The 25,989-nt window shown below is 40.6% G+C and overlaps 1 protein-coding gene across 42 annotated transcripts in view; it reads right to left on the reverse strand.

The window, feature by feature from the left end:
* Positions 1–25,989, reverse strand: part of SLMAP (sarcolemma associated protein) — a 91,457-nt gene that overhangs the window by 50,290 nt on the left and 15,178 nt on the right. For 20 of the 42 annotated variants that reach the window (XM_064667574.1, XM_064667572.1, XM_064667595.1 and 17 more), the window contains exons 3-6: positions 8,322–8,475; positions 2,400–2,472; positions 1,156–1,192; positions 552–614 (exon numbers count right to left, since the gene is read on the reverse strand). In XM_064667574.1, coding sequence (XP_064523644.1) covers positions 552–614; positions 1,156–1,192; positions 2,400–2,472; positions 8,322–8,475 — 327 coding nt within the window. Of the gene's footprint in view, positions 1–551; positions 615–1,155; positions 1,193–2,399; positions 2,473–8,321; positions 8,476–10,990; positions 11,158–18,940; positions 19,079–25,989 lie in introns of those variants that run through there. The other 22 variants (XM_064667608.1, XM_064667599.1, XM_064667573.1 and 19 more) reach the window with 3 other exon arrangements.

Below are 25,989 nucleotides of genomic sequence, written 5' to 3' on the forward strand. Positions count from 1 at the left end.
GGAAAAAACACACCTACTAAAACTGACACAGAAGCAGGCACAGAAAGGCTGGTGATGCCAACGAGGAAGAAGAGCTGCCAGCACTGTTTCCAATGGACACGGGGTCAGAAATATTCACACTGAGTTTACATTCCCAGAAACAAACTAGTTCTTGACACATGAAATGACCTCTTGTGTTGCCTTTCTTGTGTTACTATGACTTTCCTACACATCCACAGCAATGGATGATAACAAAAATATCATGAGCAAAGGAAAATTGGGGACAGCAGGGTAGGAGAGAAGAAAGGCCAGGAAAAGCAAGTACGCAGCATTCATGAAGTTTCTATATAGGAAACTTCCATGTTTCCTCTAAAAAAGACATAGTTTATACTGCTCACGCAAAACCCTGAAAGTTTACACAAAACTACACCATGTGCAATTACATTGTTTTACATTGTTTCACTACAGAAAAGGTTTATGGTGTTCTTGTTTACAAAACACAGGCCCAAAGATAAAGCATAAGGTTTGTCTTGAACAACAATTAAACGAAATGCCTTTAAAAGAAAACCTACTTGTAGATACTGTGAAAGCTGAAACAATTCCTGAGAATACATACTGGGAGTGTTAGCAGCAACCTGAAAAAGAAGGTAAGTAAGAATCAGAATGCGTTTGGATTTCTCATTAAAGTCAAATAATGCAAAATTAATTTAAATCTAGCCATGAAGGCAAACTTACAATTATCTATTAATAGCATTTTCATTCATTTATTGTCCCATTACTATTTATGCTTTGTTTTATCATAGAACTTCCCAACTCTGGACTGAGGCCCCACCGTGTTTATGTCTTCACAAGTTCTTGAACCACCAACACACCAGTGAGTTTAAGGCTATTGTTACAATTGAGATTCAACTGACAAAAAAACCCGAGGGGCACAGAAGTGAAGCCATTCAACCCAAGGACAAACACAAACTGTGGGCTTCCAATTCAATGTCATCGCACACACGTGACAATCACACATCTCCTGTTGAGCTACCCCTTTATCATCCCCCTTTATAAGTATCTAAAAAAACATATCTAACTGTAACTGGACAGACTCCACCACTTCTTCATCTTTATAACAAGTCTGAAAACAGCATGTGGCTGAATAAGGCATAAACCAGTAAATTACTGAATTACCTTGTCAACAGGACTTGGTAATGGAGCATGGATAACACTAAAAAAAGATAAAGAAAGTGAACACAAAGTGCAGAATAGCAGTTCAAAAATCCAGGAGATCACTAGTTCTGTGCATTTAATCAAGATGCTTTGTATTTTTAAGTTCACTCTTCAGATAAAGTTGAAGAGTTAATACACAAACATGTAAAACCAGTTAATACTGTGCTGTGAGGCTTTTTCAAAGTTACAGAACTACATCAAATTATAAATACAGGAGCTATTCTAAAAGCTCTCTTTACCAACTTTTATTTCAGTATTCACATAAATTGATTCTTTAAAAATTAGTTTATTAGGATTTAAACCAATTTACACAAAACAATAAATATTAAGGGAGTGGATATACTATTCTCGTTTACAAATTCAACAAACTGAGTAAAATAATATTTGGTAAATTAACAGAATTTTGTACATTTTCACTAGAGTAAATGTTATACTTGCACATTTTCAGAAGAACTAAAAGTTTAACACTCTACATTTCTACTATTACTTATTAGGACATGAAATTATATGGAAATTTTCCCATAACAATTTATTTTTACTTATCTTCCCAGAAGACAAGACACCCTAAAGCTTCATGCAAGTGTTTCTGGATAGTAATGATAAAAGAATATTTAAATAAGCAATATAAAACATACAACTGTTGATAACGAAAGATGATTAAAATTATGTCATTTGTAATTGGCACTCAGAGCAAACAAAAAGTTTAAGGTTTTGGTTTCTACTACTCTGTGCAAATTTCTTCGAAGTGTGTTCACATGCACAGAAAACCCTGTCAATATTCAGCTGAGTTTCCATGAACTTCACTTTAGTAGAGTTTATGTGCATTTAAAGGAGCAAAAATAATAATCCCAACTAAAGAAAGAGGGAAGGAGAATTTTCTCACTTGCTTTCTTTTTTCCTATATTTTTCTCTTTCTAATACCCATTTCAGTAGACCAAACCACAAACAGTCAGAAAAGCTCAACTTCATAAGAAATTGTTCCTTCTTTTAGAAAACCTTTTTATTCTTCATAGTTAATTTCTAAAAGCTACAAGCATATGAGATTTCTTTTTCACAATGCCTGTAAAAGAACCATGCTCTCCTTGCACTTTCTTTGCACAGTCACGGGAAAATAAACTGTTCCTACACTGATTTTAAACATAATATCAATCAAATCCTCATTATACAGTAGTTGAGTTTTGCTATACATGAATATTTATTCTTACTCTGATCGCAATCGAGCTTCCATTCCATCTGGAAGGAACAGTTTGATTGTGGAGACTATACATCCATGGGTAACTGGAAAGAAACAAATACTAAGTCATCATGATTCACTACTATTGAATTGTAAATTCAATGGTTAATGTTATAGTAACAATCAAACCATGTTAAGAAACCCTGAGACAGGCAAAGGAGAAGAGGCACGAACACCTTCAAGCCCCAGTGCCTGGGTTTGCCTTCCTGAGTCTCCTCTGGAGACAGGAAACTCCAGCGTTACGAACTCCAAGGGGCTCTGCTGTGTGCTTAGTCCTGGCTGTGGAGCAGTTCCAATTCTTCCACGTGCAGAAGAAATACCTGAAACCTGTCTTTTCTATAGTAATTTTAAAAGTTAATGGTGTGTTTTGAACCTAAAACGAGGAAGGAGGAATGCATCTTACCTGAGCTAGGCAATGGGAATGCAGAGGTATAAACAAAATAATGAGCCACCTTTTTGACAAGGTTCCTACAAGCACATCCAGGGACAAAAGGCAACACACTCAACTTGTGTCACTGACACTCACTTCAACATCTGGAACTTGCCAAGTAGTTGTTATTTACAAACAAGGATCAAAAAGGAAATGCAGAGGAAGTGTGTAGGAACCACTGAGAAGTACATCCTCTCTAACACCATAAGCAGCATTATTCAAGACAAAACATCTCTATTTTGGGATACTTGTGCACATCTAATGCACAGCCCTAGATGGCCTCTCATTTCAGAAGAGGAAAACTTGTTTCTCAAGGACTAAATTCAAGATTCTTTGAACTCCAGAGAGATTCTAAGGAATAAGAGGAGGAAATGCAATATTTGATTTCTACATCAAGCTTTCTTCACAATGTTTCCCGAATATGTTACTGATACCAGTTTCAACGTCTTTGCAAACAGTTAAATTATGTCTGAGTTTTAGTTGGTTTTTTCCTTGTATGGTTCTATGAATTGGGAAGTAAAAATTATTTCTGGATACATGGAAAGATACATTGTACCCAAAATACCACCACAAGAGAGATACAAATGAGTATGTTGTCACCTATCATATACCACTATACCTCAAGCACCCATCAAGGTACAAAATAGCTGTTCTACTTTCACAGTTATTAATATCAGCAAAACAGTTAATCTAGCTTTGAAAAAAAGGGCAATGGGCATTTTAGGACATCGGTAATACTCTGGGGAAATGAGACAAGTCTTTGAGGAAGCTACCTCAATAGAATCTAAAAATACAGGAGAAATGATCCAACTAAGCCGAGTTGTTTTTAACCTTTATCCATAGCTAAAAGCTAATGCTTTGGAGACACATCCTCCTGGCTACAGCACCTTGTTTTTCCAAGCTGATCTGGTAAAGTATTACACTTATATGCCAGGGCAAAATAGATTAATCTGCAAGGTTTGGGCTCTTTATTTATAATGGAACAAATCCATTCTTGCAAAAACATTTAAAAATTACATTATACAAAGTAATATTAGCTGTAGCTAATATTACATGTTACAGGCTGTAGCCTGTAATACATAGCTTTCATAATGAAGAATCTTCAAGAGGAAATTAGTGATTTCAATAAGAAAACATTAGGGTATCTGAAATTAAATACCAACAGACACCTTTACCTTTGGGTCACATATCAGGTAGGTCTAATGTGAGATTACATAATTGTGAAGTTTTTCTGTCAACACCCAGACAGGGAAAAAAAAAAATCCCCTAAAAGCTGCAGGAGCTTTATTTGTGTAAAATATTACGATATAAAGAGCATTTAGCAAAAGACACTGACTGGGAGAAGGTACCAAGCATTTTGATAAGTTTATAAAATAAAAACAATAAGAAAGAAAAAAACGACCCAAACCCCGCAGTCTGACCTTTAGCTATCAGTTAATTGTAATTGCAAAAATAATGAGAAAGCCTAAGGGAAAGGGAAAGCGACACAGAAAACATGACTACAGCGCTGACTGCACAGGACAGCAGCAACCGTTTAAATTGAGGTCTATGCCAAGCCAAGGCAGCGAAGCAAGCTCTGGTTTCCCCACGGGACTGCGCCATCCCCGCTCCCCGCTCCCGGCTCCCGATCCCGCTCACCTCGGGGCTCCGCGGGGCCGCCGCTCCCGCCCGGCACAGCGCCCGCGCCGCCGCCAGGGGGCGCCACAGCGCCGGACACGCGGGGCCCGGCGGCGCCTCCCCGAGAACCGCCCAGGGCGGGAACCCCGGAACACAGGGACACCCCGGGACACAGGGACACCCCCCGGAACACAGGGACACCCCCCGGAACACAGGGACACCCCCCGGAACACAGGGACACCCATGGAACACAGGGACACCCCGGGACACAGGGACACCCCCGGGACACAGGGACACCCCCGGGACACAGGGACACCCCCGGGACACAGGGACACCCCGGAACACAGGGACACCCCCGGGACACAGGGACACCCCGGGACACAGGGACACCTCCCGGAACACAGGGACACCCCGGGACACAGGGACACCCCGGGACACAGGGACACCCCCGGGACACAGGGACACCCCCGGGACACAGGGACACCCCCGGAACACAGGGACACCCCGGGACACCCCCCGGGACACAGGGACACCCATGGAACACAGGGACACCCCCGGGACACAGGGACACCCCGGGACACAGGAACACCCCCGGGACACAGGAACACCCCCGGGACACAGGAACACCCCCGGGACACAGGAACACCCCCGGGACACAGGGACACCCATGGAACACAGGGACACCCCGGAACACAGGGACACCCCCGGGACACAGGGACACCCCCGGGACACAGGGACACCCCCCGGGACACAGGGACACCCCCCGGGACACAGGGACACCCCGGGACACAGGGACACCCCAGCACACAGGGACACCCCCGGAACACGGGGACACCCCCGGAACACGGGGACACCCCCGGAACACGGGGACACCCCCCGGACACAGGGACACCCCCCGGACACAGGGACACCCCCGGGACACAGGGACACCCCGGGACACAGGGACACCCCGGGACACAGGGACACCCCCGGGACACAGGGACACCCCCGGGACACAGGGACACCCCGGGACACAGGGACACCCCGGGACACAGGGACACCCCCCGGGACACAGGGACACCCCGGGACACAGGGACACCCCGGGACACAGGGACACCCCAGCACACGGGGACACCCCCGGCACACGGGGACACCCCCGGCACACGGGGACACCCCCGGCACACGGGGACACCCCGGCACACGGGGACACCTCGGCACACGGGGACACCCCGGCACACGGGGACACCCCTGGCACACGGGGACACCCCCGGCACACGGGGACACCCCCGGCCCACAGCCATGGAGGGACCCCCATCCTATAGCCATGGAGTGACCCGCAGCCCACAGTGACACCACCGCCCCATAGCCATGGAGTGACCCCCGGCCCACAGCCATGGAGTGAGTGACTTATGGCCATGGAGCGACCCCTGGCCCACAGCCATGGAGTGACCCCCATCCCACAGCCATGGAGTGACCCCCATCCCACAGCCATGGAGTGACCACCATTCCACAGCTATGGAGTGACCCCCATCCCACAGCCATGGAGTGACCCTCAGCCATGGAGTGACCGCCAGCCCACAGCCATGGAGTGACATCCCACTCCCCACGGAGTGAAACACCTGCCCCACATCCACAGCTCCCACCATGGAGTGACACCCTGCCCCACTCCCACCACGGACTTAAACCCTGCTCTTGCTCAATTTGCTGTACCACACTCCAGTCATGAGCTCTGCACCCCTCCGAAACATGGTGCTGTTCACCTCACCACTCCAAACCCTTCCAAGAGCTGCCTTGAACCCCAATGGATTATGCTGCACAGGGAGCACAGTGGGAACATAGAAAACATTTCTGTTTGTCTCAATTTTTGCTTCCTAGAGAAAGAATTCACAAGTGACGGGCTGGGTTTACTCTTCCCTCATTAGTGATGATAACAGCAGCCTTGGTAGCCACTATCGAGCCCCGAGGAGCCCCTCACACCCCTGAGGGTCTGTGCACCACCCCACAGAACACACTGGGCTCCTCACTGCACAGGCTCCCTCAAACACCCCATGATAGAAGAGATGTTCGAAAGAGTCCAAACCTGACTAGAAAAAAGTACATAAACTGTATTTGAACTAAATCATCTGGTATTATTTGACCCTGCTTTACAAGGCTGCTCCTCCTTTCCAGGCAGGGAAATACCACCAGTTAACTCTTGGAGTGCTCTGGTGCTGACTGGAAAAATTAACAAGTGCTAAAAGAGTATAAACCACACTAACACAGAGAAAAGTGCAGCAAGATGTTAATAGCTAAGTGCTGTTTTAAGGAGAGGGAAATGGCCAGGCCTCTGTGCTTGTCAGTAATACAACAAGTGGACAAATAAGGAAGCAGGAGGCATGGAAACACTTCTCCAGGGCCCACTATTGACTTTGGCTGCACAGCAGGAAGCTGAGGAATCAGTGCTCATACCTGATAACCTGAAAAATCACATACTGAACATGCCACTACTTTAATGAACCAAATCCAGATCACATTTGCAAGGAAATTATTTACTAAGATAGAGCCTGAGCAATAAAATAAATGTATTCTAGCAATATTGACACAATTCAGAATTTACATAGACAAGTACACTCTGCCTATCCTGTCATTACCTTATAATTACACCCAGCAGAATGCTGAAATGTCTTGTGCAAGTAAGGCATTATGTAAATAACAAAATGCAAAGTGGTTTTAAAGGGAATCACTAATTTAAAAACTACTTTCGTGTCTGTTTCATGACTAGATTAGATTAACAGGAACATCTAAGACTCCTGAAATGAACTGGTGAAAAAACTGTGTCTATATGCATTCCAGTGGCATTCATGGGTAAACACCCAAACTGTGATGCAGCTGTTTTGTGCCTCAGCATGATGATATGATCTCCCTTCACTGCTTGGGGGAGCACAGAGAGCGAGGAAAGCAAACCTGTATGCTCTTCCTCATTAGCAAGCTCAACACATTCATCAGTAACATGAGACAGCTCCCATGTTCAAAGCTTGAGAAAAGGACAAGGAAGGCTGCACAATCTGATCACTCATTACACAAATGACAGGTCACTGGGATGGTGTTTTGTAAAACCACTGGAAAGAACTACTACTGGCAAGAATTCATGGCAAGGATTTTGCTTACCATGAACTTTCCACAAACTTTCCCATAAACTAACTGCAAATAATTGCTGATAAAAACAAGTAAAATCTAATTTTTCTTCCAACTAAATCGTATAATTAAAATTGTTTTAGTCTAAATACACTTGAACAAATTCAGCTTCTCTGAGTGAGGGCAGCATCTCATCAAATTAACAGTTCCAGGTTCATCAGATGCAATGTATTCCTTTGATTTCTTCCATGTGTACTGCTAGTATTCATAAATATTTGCAATCACTTCTCATGGAAACATTTTAAGTAACTCTCAGACAATTTCAACTTGACGTCCTGGAGTTGAATCTTTGCAACATCATCTTTGAGAAAAGTGAAACAACGTGATGAGACCTTCACTACAATGAATCACTCAAAAATACTACAGCTCCAGAAGCTCTCCATGACAAAACATTTCACCATGACCATTGCTTAACAATGTTTTCTTTAACCTTCGTTAACCTTCCTCTGATACTTCAGAGTTGAGAACTATAACCTACTTGGCTAAAGACAAAATCATGAGTAACAGATGGAGCAGGCACTGTCTTCTTGTTTTGTTCACTTAATGCCCTTAAAAAAATTCTACTGTTGTAGTATGGATTGGTTTGTTGGGCTTTGGAGGGGTTACAATGGGAATACTATTTACTTTTAAACATTGAATTGCAATAAGATGTTCTAAATAAACACACTTGAAAAAACAGAAAATGATCCATACCCTTACCTTTCCGCGTGTTCTCCGTCACATCTACACCAAACTGGATGATGTCACCTGACATTATTTCACATGGTGGGCTTTCCTCAGATCCTCTACTCAGTCTCTGACTATTAATAAAGGTACCATTACTACTTTTAGTGTCTTGAAGATAGAACTGTAAAAACAAACAAAAAGAATAGTAAAATATCTGTGAAAATAAGACAACTATGATGAAATATAAGCTCAAGTAGAATTTTATTTGCTAGAAAATATAACCTGATCTCCCAGTATAGAAGAGAATAAATGTGTCAAACTCAAAACACCCTCCTCAGGATGCAACACCTTCCCATTATCAAGAAATATTTGTATTTGATTTCTAGCTGTTTAATATACGATTGAATTCTAGTAAATACATTATGGAAATAATTGCTACAAACTCTACTTGAACAACTGCCTGCACAGACAGGAACAGACACCATTAGCAACAATACCTTTTGTCACATATATGTAAGAATTTATATTTATGTTGGTCAACACACAAAAATTCTAACTGCTCATACATTTAAGGTAACAGTGTTCCACAACAAACTTGTTGTAGGGAAGATTAGCACTGAGGACATAAGGAAAAGCTTTATCAGAAGACAGAATTCAGGAATCATAAGACCATGGTGAAACTAAGGGAAAACAACAGGCTGCTTTTACCTCTCAGCCAACACTAGTTCATGCCACTAAGTTAATCTCAAGATTGCTGCATCAAGTGCCTTTGCAAATATCCATGTGTAGAGTTAATTAAATGTTAATAGCAACTTATTGAATCTGAAACTGCTTATGACACAAGACTTGCAGTCAAAACTGCTGCATCTCAGAACAGGCTACAAATGAGTCACCTGGCAGGAGACTGGAGTCTCTGGCTAAGACCTCATGAGCAGAGGGCATCAAAGAGGGGACTGGGATGTTACGAACTAGCCAGGTGGAACTACTGAAATGAGTCAGTCACAGCAGTTCAAGCTGACAACAGTTACTGCAGAAACTTGGTGGGATGGTAGAAATCCCTGGCTTCCTGCACTCATAAAGGATCTCATCAAGTCCCAAAGCAGGCATAAGGTTGGGGGAAGATATTGCCTTCAAAGAAATGAATGTATTCCCATGTTTTGCTTACAGAAGCAATTGACTCCTTTTTTTTTTTCAGGATTCCATGCAGAATGTGACATGCTTTTATTTGCCCCTATTATTGCACTCCTCAAAAAAAGTGATACATAACTCAAAACCATAGTGTCAAGGGAAAAGGTGGGTTTAGAATGCAGTGAGAGCCCAGCACCAGGGCTCTTCAGATCTTATACTGGAAAATGACACCAAGTATGTGAGACATCTTATATGCTTACCCCAAGTAGCATAAAGCAGCAGCCCTAACTGGAGAGCTTGAATTGCATTCTGTCCAGGACATGGGACTCAGTGCAGTAATCAAGGGGAATGCCAGCACAGGAAAGCTCAGATAGGTGTATGAAGTGACAGAATGAAAAGCAGTATGTGAAAGACTTTTTTTTTTTACCTCAACAGATATGCTTTAGATTTTAAATTGAAGGAAGAGAAAATAAAGATGAAGGTAAACGCAAATTAAGGATAACAAATTATGACTGCATTCACTGCATTAATAATCAGACCCACCCTACTCTAAGTAATACTCTCCATATTATGAAATACTATCTATTAATATAATAGTATATAATATAGCTTTTATAATAGTTATACATTTAAAAGCCAATCAAATTAATTAGCTTGTTAATTTAATAGTCTGAAAGGACTGAACCCTCTCATGATTCAGTGCACAGATAATTATTTTTTGCTTCCTGTTTGTTTTCAATTAGCCTTCTGCTTCATTTGAAAATTCTTCTGTTATGAAAAAGTGAGTCACAGGCAAGGAGAAACAAATACTGTGCTTATTTACTTTTCCCACCCTTTTCTTCCCTATGCATAATATCTGCCTTTTATCCCTCCCAACTTTTTGATTAACCACTGCCCCTTGCAAACACACTTCTGCAGAATCTGCAAACAGGGCACAGGCGAGACAGCACAAGGAAATAGGGGAGAGGGACCACAGGAAAAGAAGCGAAACACAGCATCTGCCACACAAAATTCACAAAATAGGAGCAGACACAAAATTCAAACTGCAAAATGAAATTCATAAACAAATGGCCACGGAAAATACAAATTACATGTCATATTATATAACTGGTGTCCAGTAAGTGCATACTACTGAACTGCATTATGTACATTTTAGGAAAGTGATAATCTTCAAGTCTTTTCATTCTGTTTGTAAATACTCTTCTTCCTGCATCTAGTAAAGAAATAAGTAATAGCAGCCACATGTTAATAGCTGATGTCTAAGGAAGGGGAAATGCACTGACTTCGAGTCTGGCATAAAAGATTCAATTCTCTTTAATGGAGCCACTGCTCAGCAACCCTCTGAGCTGGTCCCTTCCACACAGCGAATTCAAATGTTACTTCCATACCAGTTTTCACCAGTTCAAGTGATCTTTCTCAAAGGTCAGTCCCTCCATCACTTTTGCATAATTACCAAAGTTATCTTTAGGAAACAAAATCAAGTGCGAGCCCTAAACCAAACGTGTCCATACATGAACTGGCACGCTGGCCGTACACCGGTATGTGATGCACTGCTAATTATGCAGTACCCTCGGCGGGCTCTCCAACCCCCGACCCAACGCCTTTGCCGCAGCAGCTGTGTCACACAGCGCCGGCTGCGAAACCAGCACCATTTGTCCTTCCTGCTTCTCAGCGCAGCCCAGGCTCGGGCAGCAGTGCCAGCTCTCGGAGCAGGGATGAATCCTTCCCTTCCCAGCGCTCGCTGCCGAGCTGCTCCACCACCTCTTCACTTGGAGCGGCTCAGGCGTTTGTTTAGTCACCGCAAAGCAGTTTCGAGAGCTGACGCAAGTTACACGAGGAGGTGCTTCAGCCGGTACTGCTGGAAAAAAGGGCAGCGTGTACTGGCCTAATTATACCGGCTGTCATAAATCACACCTCGCTTCAGAGGAAAGTCCCAGCCTTTTTGTTCCTCATATTAACAACGAGTTCGACGCAGAGCAGAGAAGGTGGCTCACACACATTCAAAACAACTCAGCTTTTGAGGACTCTTAAAGGATTATCACATCCTTAATTCACACAGTAACTATATGTATCACTTGAGTGGGGGTTCCCAAAGTATTCAAGAAACTTACTCTCCGTTATCATAACACCTCAGACAAAAAGAGATATCCTAGCCGATACTTCCTCTTTAATAATTTATTCTTTACATCCCCTCTCACTTATACACCATTAATAAGCTCAGTTAATTGCGGACACCTTACCATGCTGCTTCTACAAAATTTCTGAAAACTTTATTCTAAAATAAAACTTGTAGTTCATCAGTACACTCAAACTTCTCCAGTACAGTCCATCCTTAGAAACTACACTGAGGAAGTTTCCTACTGATTTTTGTTTCCCTGCTTTGCAAGGAATTGTGTACTTATTTCACACATTTCATATTTATAACATTTCAAGGTACCATTCAGTTTTGCAAACTGAACAAAAAAGTACCTCCTCTGCTCTGACCTGTGGTGTATAAAATCACATTCCATTGCTTTCTAGGTCAATGACTCAGAGGAGTATCAACAACCTGCTAAATCACAGTCCACGTGTTATTTTCATGCAGTTAGATACCACTACATTTTCTCCCTGTAACAAATTCCTAATATTTCCTGATTAGTGAAATAAAAATTCTTCTGCAGGGGTCACAGACTACAAGGCATTAAAGTTAAGCTCATAAAATATATCAATTTTAAATGACATCAGGAAGCTGCCAATTGCTCCAGGAGGACAGATTTTAACCTTACTTATGAAATGTAGGTAAACTGTTTTCTTCAAAGAAATAAAAACAAATAACAACAACAAAGCCGATTCTGTTTCATGATTACTACTGTAACACCTTTGAGAGGGAGGCTGAAAAGAACTCCTTACTTAGCCTGACAAGTGAGAATCTCATGAGGTGTTCTGGTTCCCAAACCATATGCAGGCCTGATATAGGGTGAGACACTTCTGAAGGATCTCAGAGAAGACAAAAAACAGGCTCAGAGATGCACAGAAAATCTTGCAAAGAAAGTAGCACACTTTTTCAGTGATTTAATTACCTGGATTTAATTACAGTACAACAACAAGAACAAACAACTGACCAACTGTTTAATATTTGTAATATTTGTATCACTGTGTACAGCCATCCTTTGCCATTCTAAGGGCACGTTACTGCTACTCCATCTAACTCAGCTTGAAACTGCAGTTCAGGACATTCAGGGCAATTATGCTGAGAGTTACACTGAGGAGAATTACTGGAGAACTGAGTTTGTCTACAGAGATTTGAGATTCAGTATGTGAAGAGGAACCACTTCTACATCAAAAAATGCAGACACAAACCACAGCATACAGTCAAAGCTATTTCAGCCTTATTCCATAGCTGAATTAATAATTAATAAGTACCAAAATGTAGGCTATTGCCTTTTACAGAAAGTCAAACATTATTGTATTTTATTTATTGCATATATTTTCACTGCCTAGACAACTAATGCAGAAAGAGAATCCCAATTTCAGAACATCCTAGTTTACCATTCTTCTCCTCATCCCTTATTTCCTGTGTGAAAGTAGTAAACACAACTCCCATGTGCTTCAGGGTCCCATTAAACCTTTGAGGCTTTAGGGCATTGGCTTAAACCAGAAAGATTTAAATTAATTTGTCAAATTCTGAACTACAGCCACTAATAGATGGCAGCTTCACTTCTGCCATGGTTACTGCCACCAAGGGGCAGCAAGGCTGTCAGCCACAGCAGTTAGGCCATAAAATGCTGCAGTTAACGATGACAGATTCTTCCCCTGCTCACACTACATCATCACTGAACAATTAATGCAGGCATTATAAATGCACCCCCAGTATTAAAGCTAATACTCAAAAGCAGCAAGTAAACAGGGATCTAGAAACTGGAATACTTGCCCTGGAGTAATGCTTGAGCTCAGAATTTGACTAAGCAATAGCACAACTGTGTTCAATTACTCGTTTAATGCTGAGAACTCAACTAGGAAGAGAAGTACATTGAGCACAAGTCAGGCTGTGCAAAGCCAAAGACTTTAAAACAATACATACCAGGGTCAAACTAACATGGCCAACATCTGTCACACTTGCAGCTAGAAAGCTTTTCTCCCATACTGCTAAAAGATTATTTTATCTTCCTTGAAGTATTAACATGGAGTATTTTCTCAATTGGGGGGCAGCACTTCTGCTAACAGAGTACACTGTGCAAACCATACTGAATTCCAGGTCAGCCCTTTGGCTGTAAGATAGAGAAGTTCAAATGCTAAATTATCTCCAGATCCAATTGATTGAGTTCTTCATTCTGGTCTGCTTAGACAGATCCTGAATTCCATTCCTCTCACTTGCCCAACTCCACCCGCCTGTCAAGGAAGTAGAAGAATTTGTCTCCATAAGCAAGCATAATTCACAGGGTGGGGTACAGCAAGCAAAATTGCTTTTCTATTTAGTTTTCTGGTTCTTAAACACACAGATCTAATAGCTTTTCGCTTACTAAACTCCAGATCCTTCAACTTAGAAACAAAATGAGTTTATTAAGTTTAGAGATATTTTTAAAATTATTTAAGCTACCCGAGGCAGGCACACGCTATGAAACTAAAAGCAACCAGCTGTGAAGAAAGGGATTTTCCAGTCAGATTGAACGGAGTGAAGGAGTGGCAGTTGGCTATTCAGGGACCATAAGTATTAAATATCTCCAGAGTGAAGCAAAACTTGCTAGTAGTTTTCAGTAACATCTTTGAAAAAAATAAACTTAATCACTCTTTCTGTGCAGTAATGAAAAAGAGAAAAAAGTAACCTTCTTTGATATAGCACTGGACAAAAAAAAGTCACTCCAAGTTTTCAACTCAAAGTGTAAGCCTAATGTAAATCCAGCTACTCTGATGAAAAAAAGGTTAAAATCCTCAGCTACCCCCAGGAATTCAGTGCTATCCTTCCAAACCTGCCAGTAGCTCCAAGGGGCAGGAAGGAAAGGACAGCAGGGAATATGCTCTTCTGCTGACCAAGTTGTTCCGTGTCTGTTTACACCTTGAAGTTTTGTTGACTGCACTGCCAGGACAACCCTGCTGGTTGCTCATACCTGTTGTCAAGCAAAATAAACGGTGGCAGTAAAAGCAGTTTTGTGCCAGCATAACCAAGTCTGGGTATAAACACAGTTCGGCCTTTCCAGATGTATTTGAAGTGCTGTAAAATATTAATCCCTCTGCTGCTTGCCATGTCCTGGTCATTTAAGTGCTCTGAAGTTCACTACAGGCCCTGCCACTCAGCTTAACTTTTGTGTGAGCAGAGTCTGCAGACTTTGCCTGAAAAGGACACAGGGGCTACAACAGGGAAGATGGATGGATTTTTGGGGAGGAGGAGGAGGAAGAAGCACCTTAGGTAGGCAGGCAATGCCCAGCATGGAGAGGAAGCAACAGCTTCCTCAACTCCAACCCATAGTTCCTCACACCTTTCACAACCATTATACTATTCCAGACTGAGGTCTTCAATTTACCTGTGGTACTGGACAAAAGAAATGAGGCAGCTGAACCCACCACCATCCTGGTTATCTGCCTCTTACCCATCAGAGAGAGCAGCAAAGTTGGCTCAATGGTAGGGACAGCTGAACAACCCAGTGTGGTTTCAGAATTCCTATCATTTTCAGTTTGCCTAATTTGGTTGGTACATAACAATGACCCAGGCTAAAAATGAGCCTACTTCAGAAGCTGGTTCCTAAGCCATGTACTCCCACCTCCACAGCAGCAGCAGCAGTCAAGAAGAGAATGGCAGAGAGCAGGCTGTATTTACAATGTCAACCACCTGATTTCTGTCAACTGTTCTGTGTCAGAATCAGTACCTAAAGTACATAAGTACTTAAAATACAGTTCATAACCAGAACTTGAAGTTCTCTGCATTAGGAGACAGCTGTCAGAAACCATGATGATCTGCATCATCTTTGCTTTTATGAAATATATGCTTTTTCATAAATACATAGTTCTGGGCTCCTCAGTACTAGAGACAAGGAGCTCCTGGAATGAGCCTAGGGGAGGGCAACAAAGATGATTAAGGGACTGGAGCATCTCTCTTATGAGAAAAGGTTGAGGCAGCTGGTCCTGTCAAGCCTCAAGAAGAGACAAATGAGAGGAGATCTCATCAATGTCTGTCAGTGTCTGCAGGGAGGTGTCACAGAAGGGACCAGGCTCTGCTTGGGGCTGCCGAGCAATAGGACAAGAGGAAAGGGGCAGAAACCTCAACATGAGGAAGAACTTCTTTCCTGTGCAGTGACTGAGCACTGGAACAGATTGGCCAGAAAGGCTGTGGAGTCTCCCTCACTGAAGATATTCCAGAACCATCTGGACACAGTCCTGTGCCATGTGCTCCTGCTTGAGCAGGGAGATCGGACCAAATGCCCCACTGTGGTCCCTCCCAACCTGCCCCATTCTGGGATTCTGTAAAAATATAAGTAAACAAACTGCATTACAATTCCTGACTCCCCCAACAACCCCACGGACAGCACAGACCTGCATGAACATCACTAACCCACCTTCAGATTGCTTTTATTTACTTCAGCTCTAAAAGGAACTATCAACACTCCAAACATCTAAAACAAGAAAACTGGAAAAAATATAGTAGTATTATGATGATGGTAGTTTATATGGGAAAAAATCCTTCCTATGAGATAATCATATACCTTTATTAAAGTAATAGATCATACTGAAAACAACGTTTCTCCTCCAACTCATCCAAAACTTTGCACAACCAACATGAACAGAAACATTATCAAAAGGATGGTTGCCTTTCCTCACCTATTTGCCTTCACCCTCCTCTTGCAGAACTGGTGGCATTCAAATAACCTCACAAAGTATTTCCTAGAAACAAGACTTTCTGACTTAACTTGACAGTTGTGCAGTTAACACCTCCCAATAATCACATTCCACAATGGCAAAATGCAGTCAAAGACCCAATCACAGAAGAACAAGTCCTGGCCACCCCCTACTATGCAGTAAAGCCTCCTTCCTCAGCACTCTGTAGTAAGCACATTCATGTAGAAGGTTCATGCTGAAGGATGTGAGCTGAAGGAATCGCAGGCTTGATACATAATATTAATTCCTCTTCTACATAAAATTTTCTGCAGGAAGCACAAGGTGCAGAATGAAGAAGTTGAGAAAGGTACAAGTTGCTCACGAGTGCTGATCTATCCACAGGTTGCTCAAATAATCCAGAAAGGCATTCACTGTCAAAAGGAGCAGAATGACAAGATACTCGCCAAAAACCTCAAGATAAAATGTTTTACCACAAAATGTGACAACACCATACAAAAATAGATCCCTCTCTACACATCAATGTCACTACTTTTGATGCAAAAAGCTATTTTTAAAAAGAAGAGATGTAGAGGAAGAGTTCTAATTTACAAGTAATTTGGTTTATATATAGCTGACTGACTTGCTACAGTGAGACATCTGTCACCATAGTTACTAATTACTACTCTTTAGAATGACTCTTTTACTTGACTTTTGTCCTCACAGTTCGCAAGAATTTCTGAATATCAGCCTTCTGCTAGAAATTCTGGATGGTTTTGGGACAACTAGAAGAATTTTAAATTTATTCTCTTCACAGACGAATGAAAGTCTGTCCCTTCACATATGCCAGGCTTTAAAACTTCCTCTTGTACAGAAAACACAGAATAGATTAAGGACATTAACAGCCTCAGAAAAGGAAATGCAACTCCATTCTGAATATAGACAATGCAGAAAAGTTTCTTACAAAAAAAATCCCTCAACTCAGTACTAATTATATACTATTTTCTTGAGGAAAACAAAGGATATTTAATTTTCAGCCTACATGAAAATTCTCAAGTACTATTTTGATTCCATGTGAAATTCTCATCCTGAAAATGCTGAGATTTGATAAACTGCAATCAAGAAAAAGATTCCCAAGAAATGATTACTCACACATCACTCCAAGATGCTCAAACTGACTCAACAGAATACTAAAGCAATATAAAAAGTGACTTATTTTGTCTTGCTGCTGTCACAGATGACAATGTCTTACACAACACACAGACGTTGAAAAAAAACTTTCCTGCTCCATATTAAAAAGCTGACTCGTGCAATGGACTCATAAAACCAGTAAAAAGTAGATGAAGAACAGGTTTCTAGAAGGAAATTGAATCTTCTTGCAAAGTTTTGTGCTTTATTTCATTAAGGAAGCTCAGCCTCTCGTTACACCAGACATTTCTACAAGCCCTGTATCACATATCACTGTGACACCAGTGATCACTTTGTATCATTTACACCAACTTCTGTGTCCACATCAAACACTGACCCTGGGGAAAACACAGGGCCAAGGTGACTCTCTGAGGTTTCATTGAATGCTGCCGTGTTCTCTGTGTTAATCAACTACGGAAATACATTGCAACTTAATATGGCTTTAAAATAAAGAAACAAAACACCTTAATAGCCCATTATCCAGAAACTCAGGCTTCCTCAGGAGAATCACTTCTGAGTGTAAAGTATTGGTGAAATACTCATCAATCCCGTTGCCATTACAGGAATACTTGCCTACAAAACTAGACTGAGAGCTAAACACAGTTATTTACTGTCATAAATGTAATGAGAGTTTGGCAAAATGACACAGTCAAACTTTGCAATAAGGAAAGTAAACATGCTCTTGAAGTGTACAAAGTCCCAGAGACTGTGTTTGTAGGACACATGAGTCCAGAAAAAATAAATAAGCTGTGCAAAGAGCAGGTTCCCATATATAACCGTAATTTCTTTTCAAATACGTTTCTAAAGGTTTGAAATGTATCATTGCAATTTACTCTTGCCTTCAGGAGGCAAAAGCCCCCATAAATACCTGCACTAGGGAAAAATGCTAAGGCTATTCAGAAAACTAAAATTTTTATTCTTAAATTCACAATCAAAAAATAGTTAAACTTGATAGTTAACATTCTTTGGCCAACTTAATGAAGTGCAAGACCAAAATAAACTGTGGGTTTGTCTCTGACTATTGCAATGAAAATTATGGCATAAAAAGGAAGATTTGTCATGTCTGGAAAGAACTGTGCCCTAATTTAAAAGCACAAAGGTAAGGCAAAAATCTTTCCTGGTCTTTAAATTTTGACTGACCTTATGAAAACCTTGTATAAATAAAAACTAAAATCAAATATCTTCAACACCTACTAAAGAAACCCACTAAATTGTTTTTGTGGGAGAACACTGAAGAATAGGCAAAAATTGCACAAAAAGTAGAAGATAAAGGGAAAAAAATGTTTTAAAAATAAGAGGAAATCTTGAAATACTATCGGCATCTGTCCGTAAATACTCAGAAAGAAAAATGCAACACTAATATTATCCATTGTTTCTGCTTCCTCGAAAATCTTGAGCTGAGAAGATACCCAAGTGACTAACAGAAAATTAACTGAAATGGAAATTTTCCTAAAGAAAAATCGGGCTACTAAACTTCTATCAGCAAACAATTACATTTTTCATTTGCAAGCAAATTGAAGAGAAACCACAACGGAAGCCGAAATTACCAGATACTCCGCCAGGAGAGAAGATCTACTTCTATGAAAGCACAAGGAATGAGGCAGCTCGTTAGTTTGTCAGGAAACTCCAACTCCCAACATAACCCCAGACATCTCAAGGCAGGTGCAGAACTGCAAAAGCTGCTTAACTGTCTTGCTGCTCGCTGCTAAGTTTCTAAATTAGTTAATCATTACATCAAAGCTCCTCTGCTCCTGCCAAAGGAGAATCTCCTCTCATGTGTTGACTTTTCAACTGCTTAGAGAATAAAGGGAGAAGTTGTTTTCAAACTTTTCTCATTTCTACTCCTTTTACACCAGGCACTGTGTGTACCTACTGTCATTAATTCCATACTGCTGCTGGTTTACAGCAGACAAAACTCCCAGTGATCAGATAAAGTCAGATAAAGAAAAAAACCACATCAGATTTCACAGACACATCCAACTGCAATGCAACAGTGGTTTGGTATTGCCACAATAACACTACATAAAAACCCTAAAAATATCAAGAAGAAGTTGTCTCCCTTCCTTTTAACAAGGGACATTCTATCTGAAAGGACTTGTCTATTCTGACTACAGTATTTTTACTTTTTTTAAACAAAGATCTGCAGCAGGCCTAGTTAATTCAGCTCTCCTTTGCAAAAAGCAAAAATTTCTTGCTCTCTGACATCATCTGCTCCTGAACTATTTATTAACAGCTGACAGGTGTCACAAGGAAAATAATGTTCAGCACATTCCTAAATTACAGTTGAAGTGACCATACTGAGCTTAATGCTATGGTGATAAAAATTCAAGGCAGCCAATAAAGATGCAGAAGTACAAGTCCTGACTGAAAGGAACTGCCTAAGTACACATGACACTGCACTAATTTTAATCATGTCAAACTAGATATTTTTGTAACAGGTCCAAACCACAAATATTACCCAAATAGAGTGTAGTGAGAGTTCACTACACAGTTCCTCATATTGAAAACAAGGGGTCACCAGAGCAATATGCTCCTCCCTTGCTTTTCTGAAGACTTCTCTGTATCAAGTAAGGACCAAAACTTTTTTTTTTTTTTAAATACTAAATTTAATTTATTTTCATTCTGTGTTTTGAACTCCAGCATTCCACACAGAGAGCAAATGCAATTAACTGGAAACCAAACACCGAAAGAGAAGGGTGCGGCTCCATCCAAAGACGGAAAATTCATTTTCCAGCACAGAGGAGAAATTTGACAATTGGGAGTTTAATATTTGTACTCAAGGCACTGCCAAGCCATACCTCCAACAAAGTGAGAGCGAAAATAGGCTGGGAGGAGGCTGTATTTATTTGCAATGCATTCCTGGGTCAAGATTTTCAACGCAAGTAGTAATTAAATGCTGGTATTTATGAACAAAGGCTGATTTATTCTGGTGCTCATTTGAGATCCACAATTTTACAATTAAAAAAAGATGGATTTTTTAAGCTTAAGTTAAGAAATTCACATATGGAAATAGGTCTGCCAGCAACATGAGCTGGTTGTATGGGCTGGTTTTTGATAGGTAATCTTAAAGAATATTAATCAGCCATTTCTTTAGCTGTGTCCTACTGGCTTAAAAAAAAACAAAAACAGGGGCAGGTGCTGCAGCCTTCTCACAGGTTCCCAACGTCAGAAGAACCTTCTCAGAGGTTCCCAACACCAGAACAACCCCAGCAGAGAGGAATGGGCAGAGGGCAGGTGGGGCGTTCAAGGCTATGGTAATTACGGTTTCAAACAGTGACTCACGGCTCACGCTCATCTCAGTCCTGGGCAAAACTCCCATCCGTGGTATGTTGGACTCACAGATTAAAAGGGTTGCTAACACGGCAAAACTTGCCAAGGTAATTATTCCAGTAAAGCTTTCTACACAGACTATCCTACCTATTTTCCATCATATCCACAGAGTCATCAGGGATGTTACACTGCTAACACCTGTGCCCATCAATGGTTTTCTTCAGCCAAGCTAAAAAAACCCAAAAAACCAACAAATACATACAAATAAACAACAAATAATCCAAATCTCTTAAGATCTCTTTGTCAATAAAAAAGTACCCAGAACACATCAGTGCCCATGACCAATCTGCCAGTGAGCACGAGGAGCAGAGGTAAGGGAATCGCAAAGTCCTGCTGGTATCTCACACCCTCTCAGCTGAAAAGCCTGAGGGAGCAGTCGTCCACATCTCTGAAAGATATTATCAAACCTTGCTATTTTTTGGACTAAGTGTGCCATATTTCCCTCTAAAACACAGAAAACATTTTTAAAGTACAAAAACAACCTCTTTCCACCATCAGTATTCTCGATTGGCAGTTTAAGAAGAAACAGCCTTCACTAATGTTTTAATCCTTTAACTGCCATAAGGAAATTTTCCAAATGGCAGATCCTTTCAGGTATAAAAATCAGAGACAACTCCATCTATATGCAGATTTCGGGTCACAATGTCCAACTGACAAAACACAAGATAACATTTTTCTTCCCAAGTCAATATACATTTATAATGGCTAGAAACACACACTGAAATTTTTCACAGTTCACCTACCAGAGCAGAGTTATTAAGCTGCTGACACTGTGTACACTGAATCACTTGGTTGTTCTTTGTACTTCAGTATCATCACCATTCCCCTCTCTTTTTTTTTTTTTTTAACCAAGCAGTTAGGATAAGCTTGATAGCTTTTTATTCCAAATTTAAGTGGCTTCAATCCTGAAAAGCATATGCAAAATTACAGAAAGATGAGTAGTCCCACCTGACTAACAAACTCCTTGAGTGGAGGGTCATCAGGTGATTTTTCTCATAACTCACTTATAATGCTTTGAATTAGACAGAAAAGTGACAACTGTAGATAAAATATGATAAAAATATTCTACCTACCAAGAACCACAAAAGAGCAAATTAATCAAAGTGGTCTGAAGGACATGAATACTTTTTTTTTTTAAAACATCCACTCACTTAGAATTCAAGTCCGAACCCCACCAAAAGGTTACAAGTACCACTATCCCATAAAGAGGCCAAAGGCACATCTCAACCAGCACCAATGACAATCTCATAACATCATAAAAACGTTATACAATTAATCCATGGGGATTTTTTTATTTCCACATTAATATTTAAGGGTGGTAGTCCCTGCTATGGACTTATACAATCACGTTATGTTTTCTTTGTACAGCCCTGGTGTTATTCAGTTGTCACGGAACAAGTGATGCCATTCCACAGACCAGGGAACACACTGATACTGTAAAAAACACAACACAGCTAATCATTTGCAAGGAAGAATCCTTGAATGCCTTCCCTAAGCACGGCAATGCCTTTTCCTTTCGCTGAAAGCCGAGCTGCAGCCGGCAGAGGGCAATGCCACGATGCACACACTGCACACACTGCCCGGGCCGGGCACTGCAAAGCAACGCCACGAACAGCAGAGCACCAACTGCAGCTGAAGACTGTTTATATTATGAAGGAGTTTTTCTAACACCGAAATTTCCATTAATTATAGAACTAAACCCAAGTATTCTGTGGGTTGCCTAAACTATTAATTCCATCTTTACCGTCTGGGGCCTCCAACACAAGCTACTTCTGTGCTACAACATCCACATTAACAATTCTCCTACTTCTCAGATTTTAAAATTAGGTTTCTCAGCTGCAATGTTCCTGCTACTGTAATTATGCAAGTTACTGAAATACTACCCAGAATAACAAGCATATGTAAAAATCAGAATGCTGTCAAAGGCTTTTCCCATCTAATACAGAAACTGAACTTTCTAAACAATGGTAAAAAATATGTAGCTAGAAACTGGCCATACACTGCAAAAGAACTGGAATTAATATGTAAATCTTTTCCACGTCTAATCAGCATTTAAAATAAACTGCTGTTCTGAAAACAGTTAGGCTTTTTCTTAACAAAGATAGCCCTTTGTTGAAATGTATTCTTGACATTTAACATATTACATTCTGCTATAATTTATTATCTATGCTCTTAGAAGAACAAAAAACAAAGTCCAGAAACTAAAGCAACTCAGGAGAATGAGTCATTTACTAAAACAAAAAAAAACCAAGTACCAACAGAAGCACACACACTGGCAACTCAAAGCAAAAACGTTTAAAGAATTATTTCAAAATCTACAGTCCAAACAGAACATGGAAGAAAGCTCAGCAAGCTTGTCATTAAAAATGATGACATTTAATAATAGTGGCAATGCACTGGCACTGTGCATCAAATCAGTCCCATCTACACTGGTCCATCTACTCCACAGAAAAAGAGAATCTGTACTGTACATCACCAAAACAGATGAGCCCTCAAATTAAGTCCACATAAGATTCAAACTGCACTCCCAGTAAAAACACAGCCTTCCCACAAAAAACATGTTTGCTATTAAGTAATAAGCTTTGACATACCAAGAGGTTTGTCATACAAGCTTAAATTTAATACAGCTGTAGACAAGATTACACTTTGATTAAAGAAAAATCAGTGAGACTTTTACACTACCTATAATTACTCTACTATTACTATGAAGTTTTAATAAACTTTAATTAGGATTAGATGCTATCCATAGCTTGTTTCAAAGGGAAATAAGTTGGGCCACTGGGAATTGGCAGCATTAAGAGCAACATGGTTAAATACAAATTCAAAAGAAACATGTGTGTCCCCCATTGCTTCTTTCTTCTAAACTTCTCTGGAAAGAAGTTTTCTTCTGCAGACAAGTAGTATGCTCAGTTCCTAAGCAAATACCAGGCATATCAAACCCAGTAAATGATGCAGGTTGGCAGAATGTTTCATTGGATTATTAGAGCTTTGCACTATTTCAACCCTGTCATTAAAAAAAATAGAAAAAATCTTACACTTTCACTAGAAGAATTTTCAAGTGTGCACCAAAAAAAATGCTTCAAAAGTTTGTCCAGCCAGTCTTAAAACAATTGAGATGTTTTTGTTATAAGAAAAACAGAATACGAAATTTGTATATAGATCAGTAACAGCTCTCCTGATTGTTCATAAACAAACTCATGGGAATATCCACTGAAGCTACAAAATGCACCAGATACAGGAAGCAAGCAAAGGGCAAGGCCCCCTCCCAGGAAAGCACCTTTCCACACTGCTCCAGTGAGGAGGCAGGAATTAGTCTGTCTACCACGGACGTGGAGAGAAGTAAGCTAGTCCTTCTGCTACTTGATCTTAAAATTACCTCCTGCCTCTGTTGTCTGACAGTAGCTCCTTGGGGCTGAGGAAGAGGTTGTATTTTAGACATTGTTAAATGACAGACTGCAGCAGCTCTTGGAAGGTAACGCACACACAACCTCAGCTTTACAGCCCTCGGCTTTCCTGCACAGCACATTCCCTGACCACGCTACTCAGTATCTCCCATGTAGGTTGTCAGGGAAGTGTCAGGAGTCAGCTCCCTGCTTTCTCCTCTCTGCACTTTAACTGGTTTTCATCCCAACAAGTTCCCTCTTTTGCCCCAGGTCGGTGCTGGAGCAGTGACGTTTCACAGCACATCCAGCTGTGCAGGACACAGCTGTTCTGCTCTCCCTCACAGCTGCTCAAGAGTTGCACCACAGGACATCTCCAGCTTCCTCCCTGTTTATATGTTCTGGTTTCTTTTGGAATAGGAAAAAACCACACAGACACAGGGAGGAACTGAGTGTGGCCCGGTCCCCTCCCTGCACGCAACTGCAACACACGCAAAGCACACAAGTGACTGGAAGCAAATCAGAATATCCTGTATCAACACTTCAGCATTCAGCAAGGTACCTTAAAAACAATGGGGTGCTGCATTTCTGAACTTATATATAATTTCATTATTTAATTCTTAGTAAGTTCTCATGGGACAAAGTGTATTTTTTACTACGCTTTCTGATTTCAGGGCTTGATTCTCTGTCTCTTAAAATTAGATCAAGTCAGATAAAACAAACACGTTCTCTTAAAGACCAAGGTCCCTCATTTACCTTGTTACATTACACTTTTTACACTTAATTCAGAATTGACAACTTGAGCAGCTTATCCACCTACTGACTGCACAAACTGGATGGACTGACAACTTCCAGACTCAGCAGCTGAATGTCTCCAGACTTCCAATACCATCAACTCAGTGCCAAGGAGAATTAATTCAAAGCATGACACACTGTCATCAGCCACCACCCAGCAGCTTCTGCCACGTTTCTCAACCTCAGTGTTTCTTAACAGGCACATCAGGAACGTTGATGTTTTCTTCACTTCCCTTTGAAAGGTTTAACTTGAGAATTGAAGTACCAGAAACAGTAAACTAGTAAACAAAATTGTGTAAACCACATCAAAAGTTCAGAGTAACAAAACAGAGAAGAAAAATCCCAAGGCAATTCACACAGCTATTATTCTGAAAGAAAAAAACAACTGAATTTAAACCTTTATTCCTAACTACTCTATCAACACCTGTATATTTTGTATAAAATAATTTACAAAGAAATTCTTAAAATTTCAGAAAGTCCTTCTGGATTTTATCAGTCACTCATATATAGAATAACCAATGTGCAAATTATTAATCCAGTTTTCACTTACTACCTTACAAGAAACCTAATAATCATTTACACAAAGCAAGTCACTCATTATAGCCCATATAACTTACCTATAATATTCCATAAGTTACAATAGAAGTATTCTTGCACTGGGCCTTATGATAGACTGCAACGTATTTATTTCTTAGTCAGTTAGACAATACCAATTACAAAATTTCACTCAAGAACAGCTATCTTTTCATTTTTTCATTCCCCTCTTACTAAAGGTTTACCAAGTGTGTGTGATTTACAAACATTCCTCACTAGAAGCAGTATTATACAAAGTTTTATATAAAAGAGATGAAACTATTTTTCCTAAAATCTTTCACAGAAGATGACCTATCTTCCAACTGTAAGAGTAGTTCAATTAAAAAAAAAAAGTCTGCTCTAGAAATACCTACTTCACTACAAATGAAGCTCCTTCCAATGACCATTCTTGCATTGCTCATAACGATGGCTCTTCCAAACATGTTGAGACTATTTTGATAAAACTTAAACAAAGCTGGAAGAAGTAAGCATTTTTTAAAAACTAAATACTCAAACAG

Source organism: Pseudopipra pipra, chromosome 11 (assembly GCF_036250125.1).
Source record: "Pseudopipra pipra isolate bDixPip1 chromosome 11, bDixPip1.hap1, whole genome shotgun sequence".
Taxonomy (NCBI): Eukaryota; Metazoa; Chordata; class Aves; order Passeriformes; family Pipridae; genus Pseudopipra; species Pseudopipra pipra.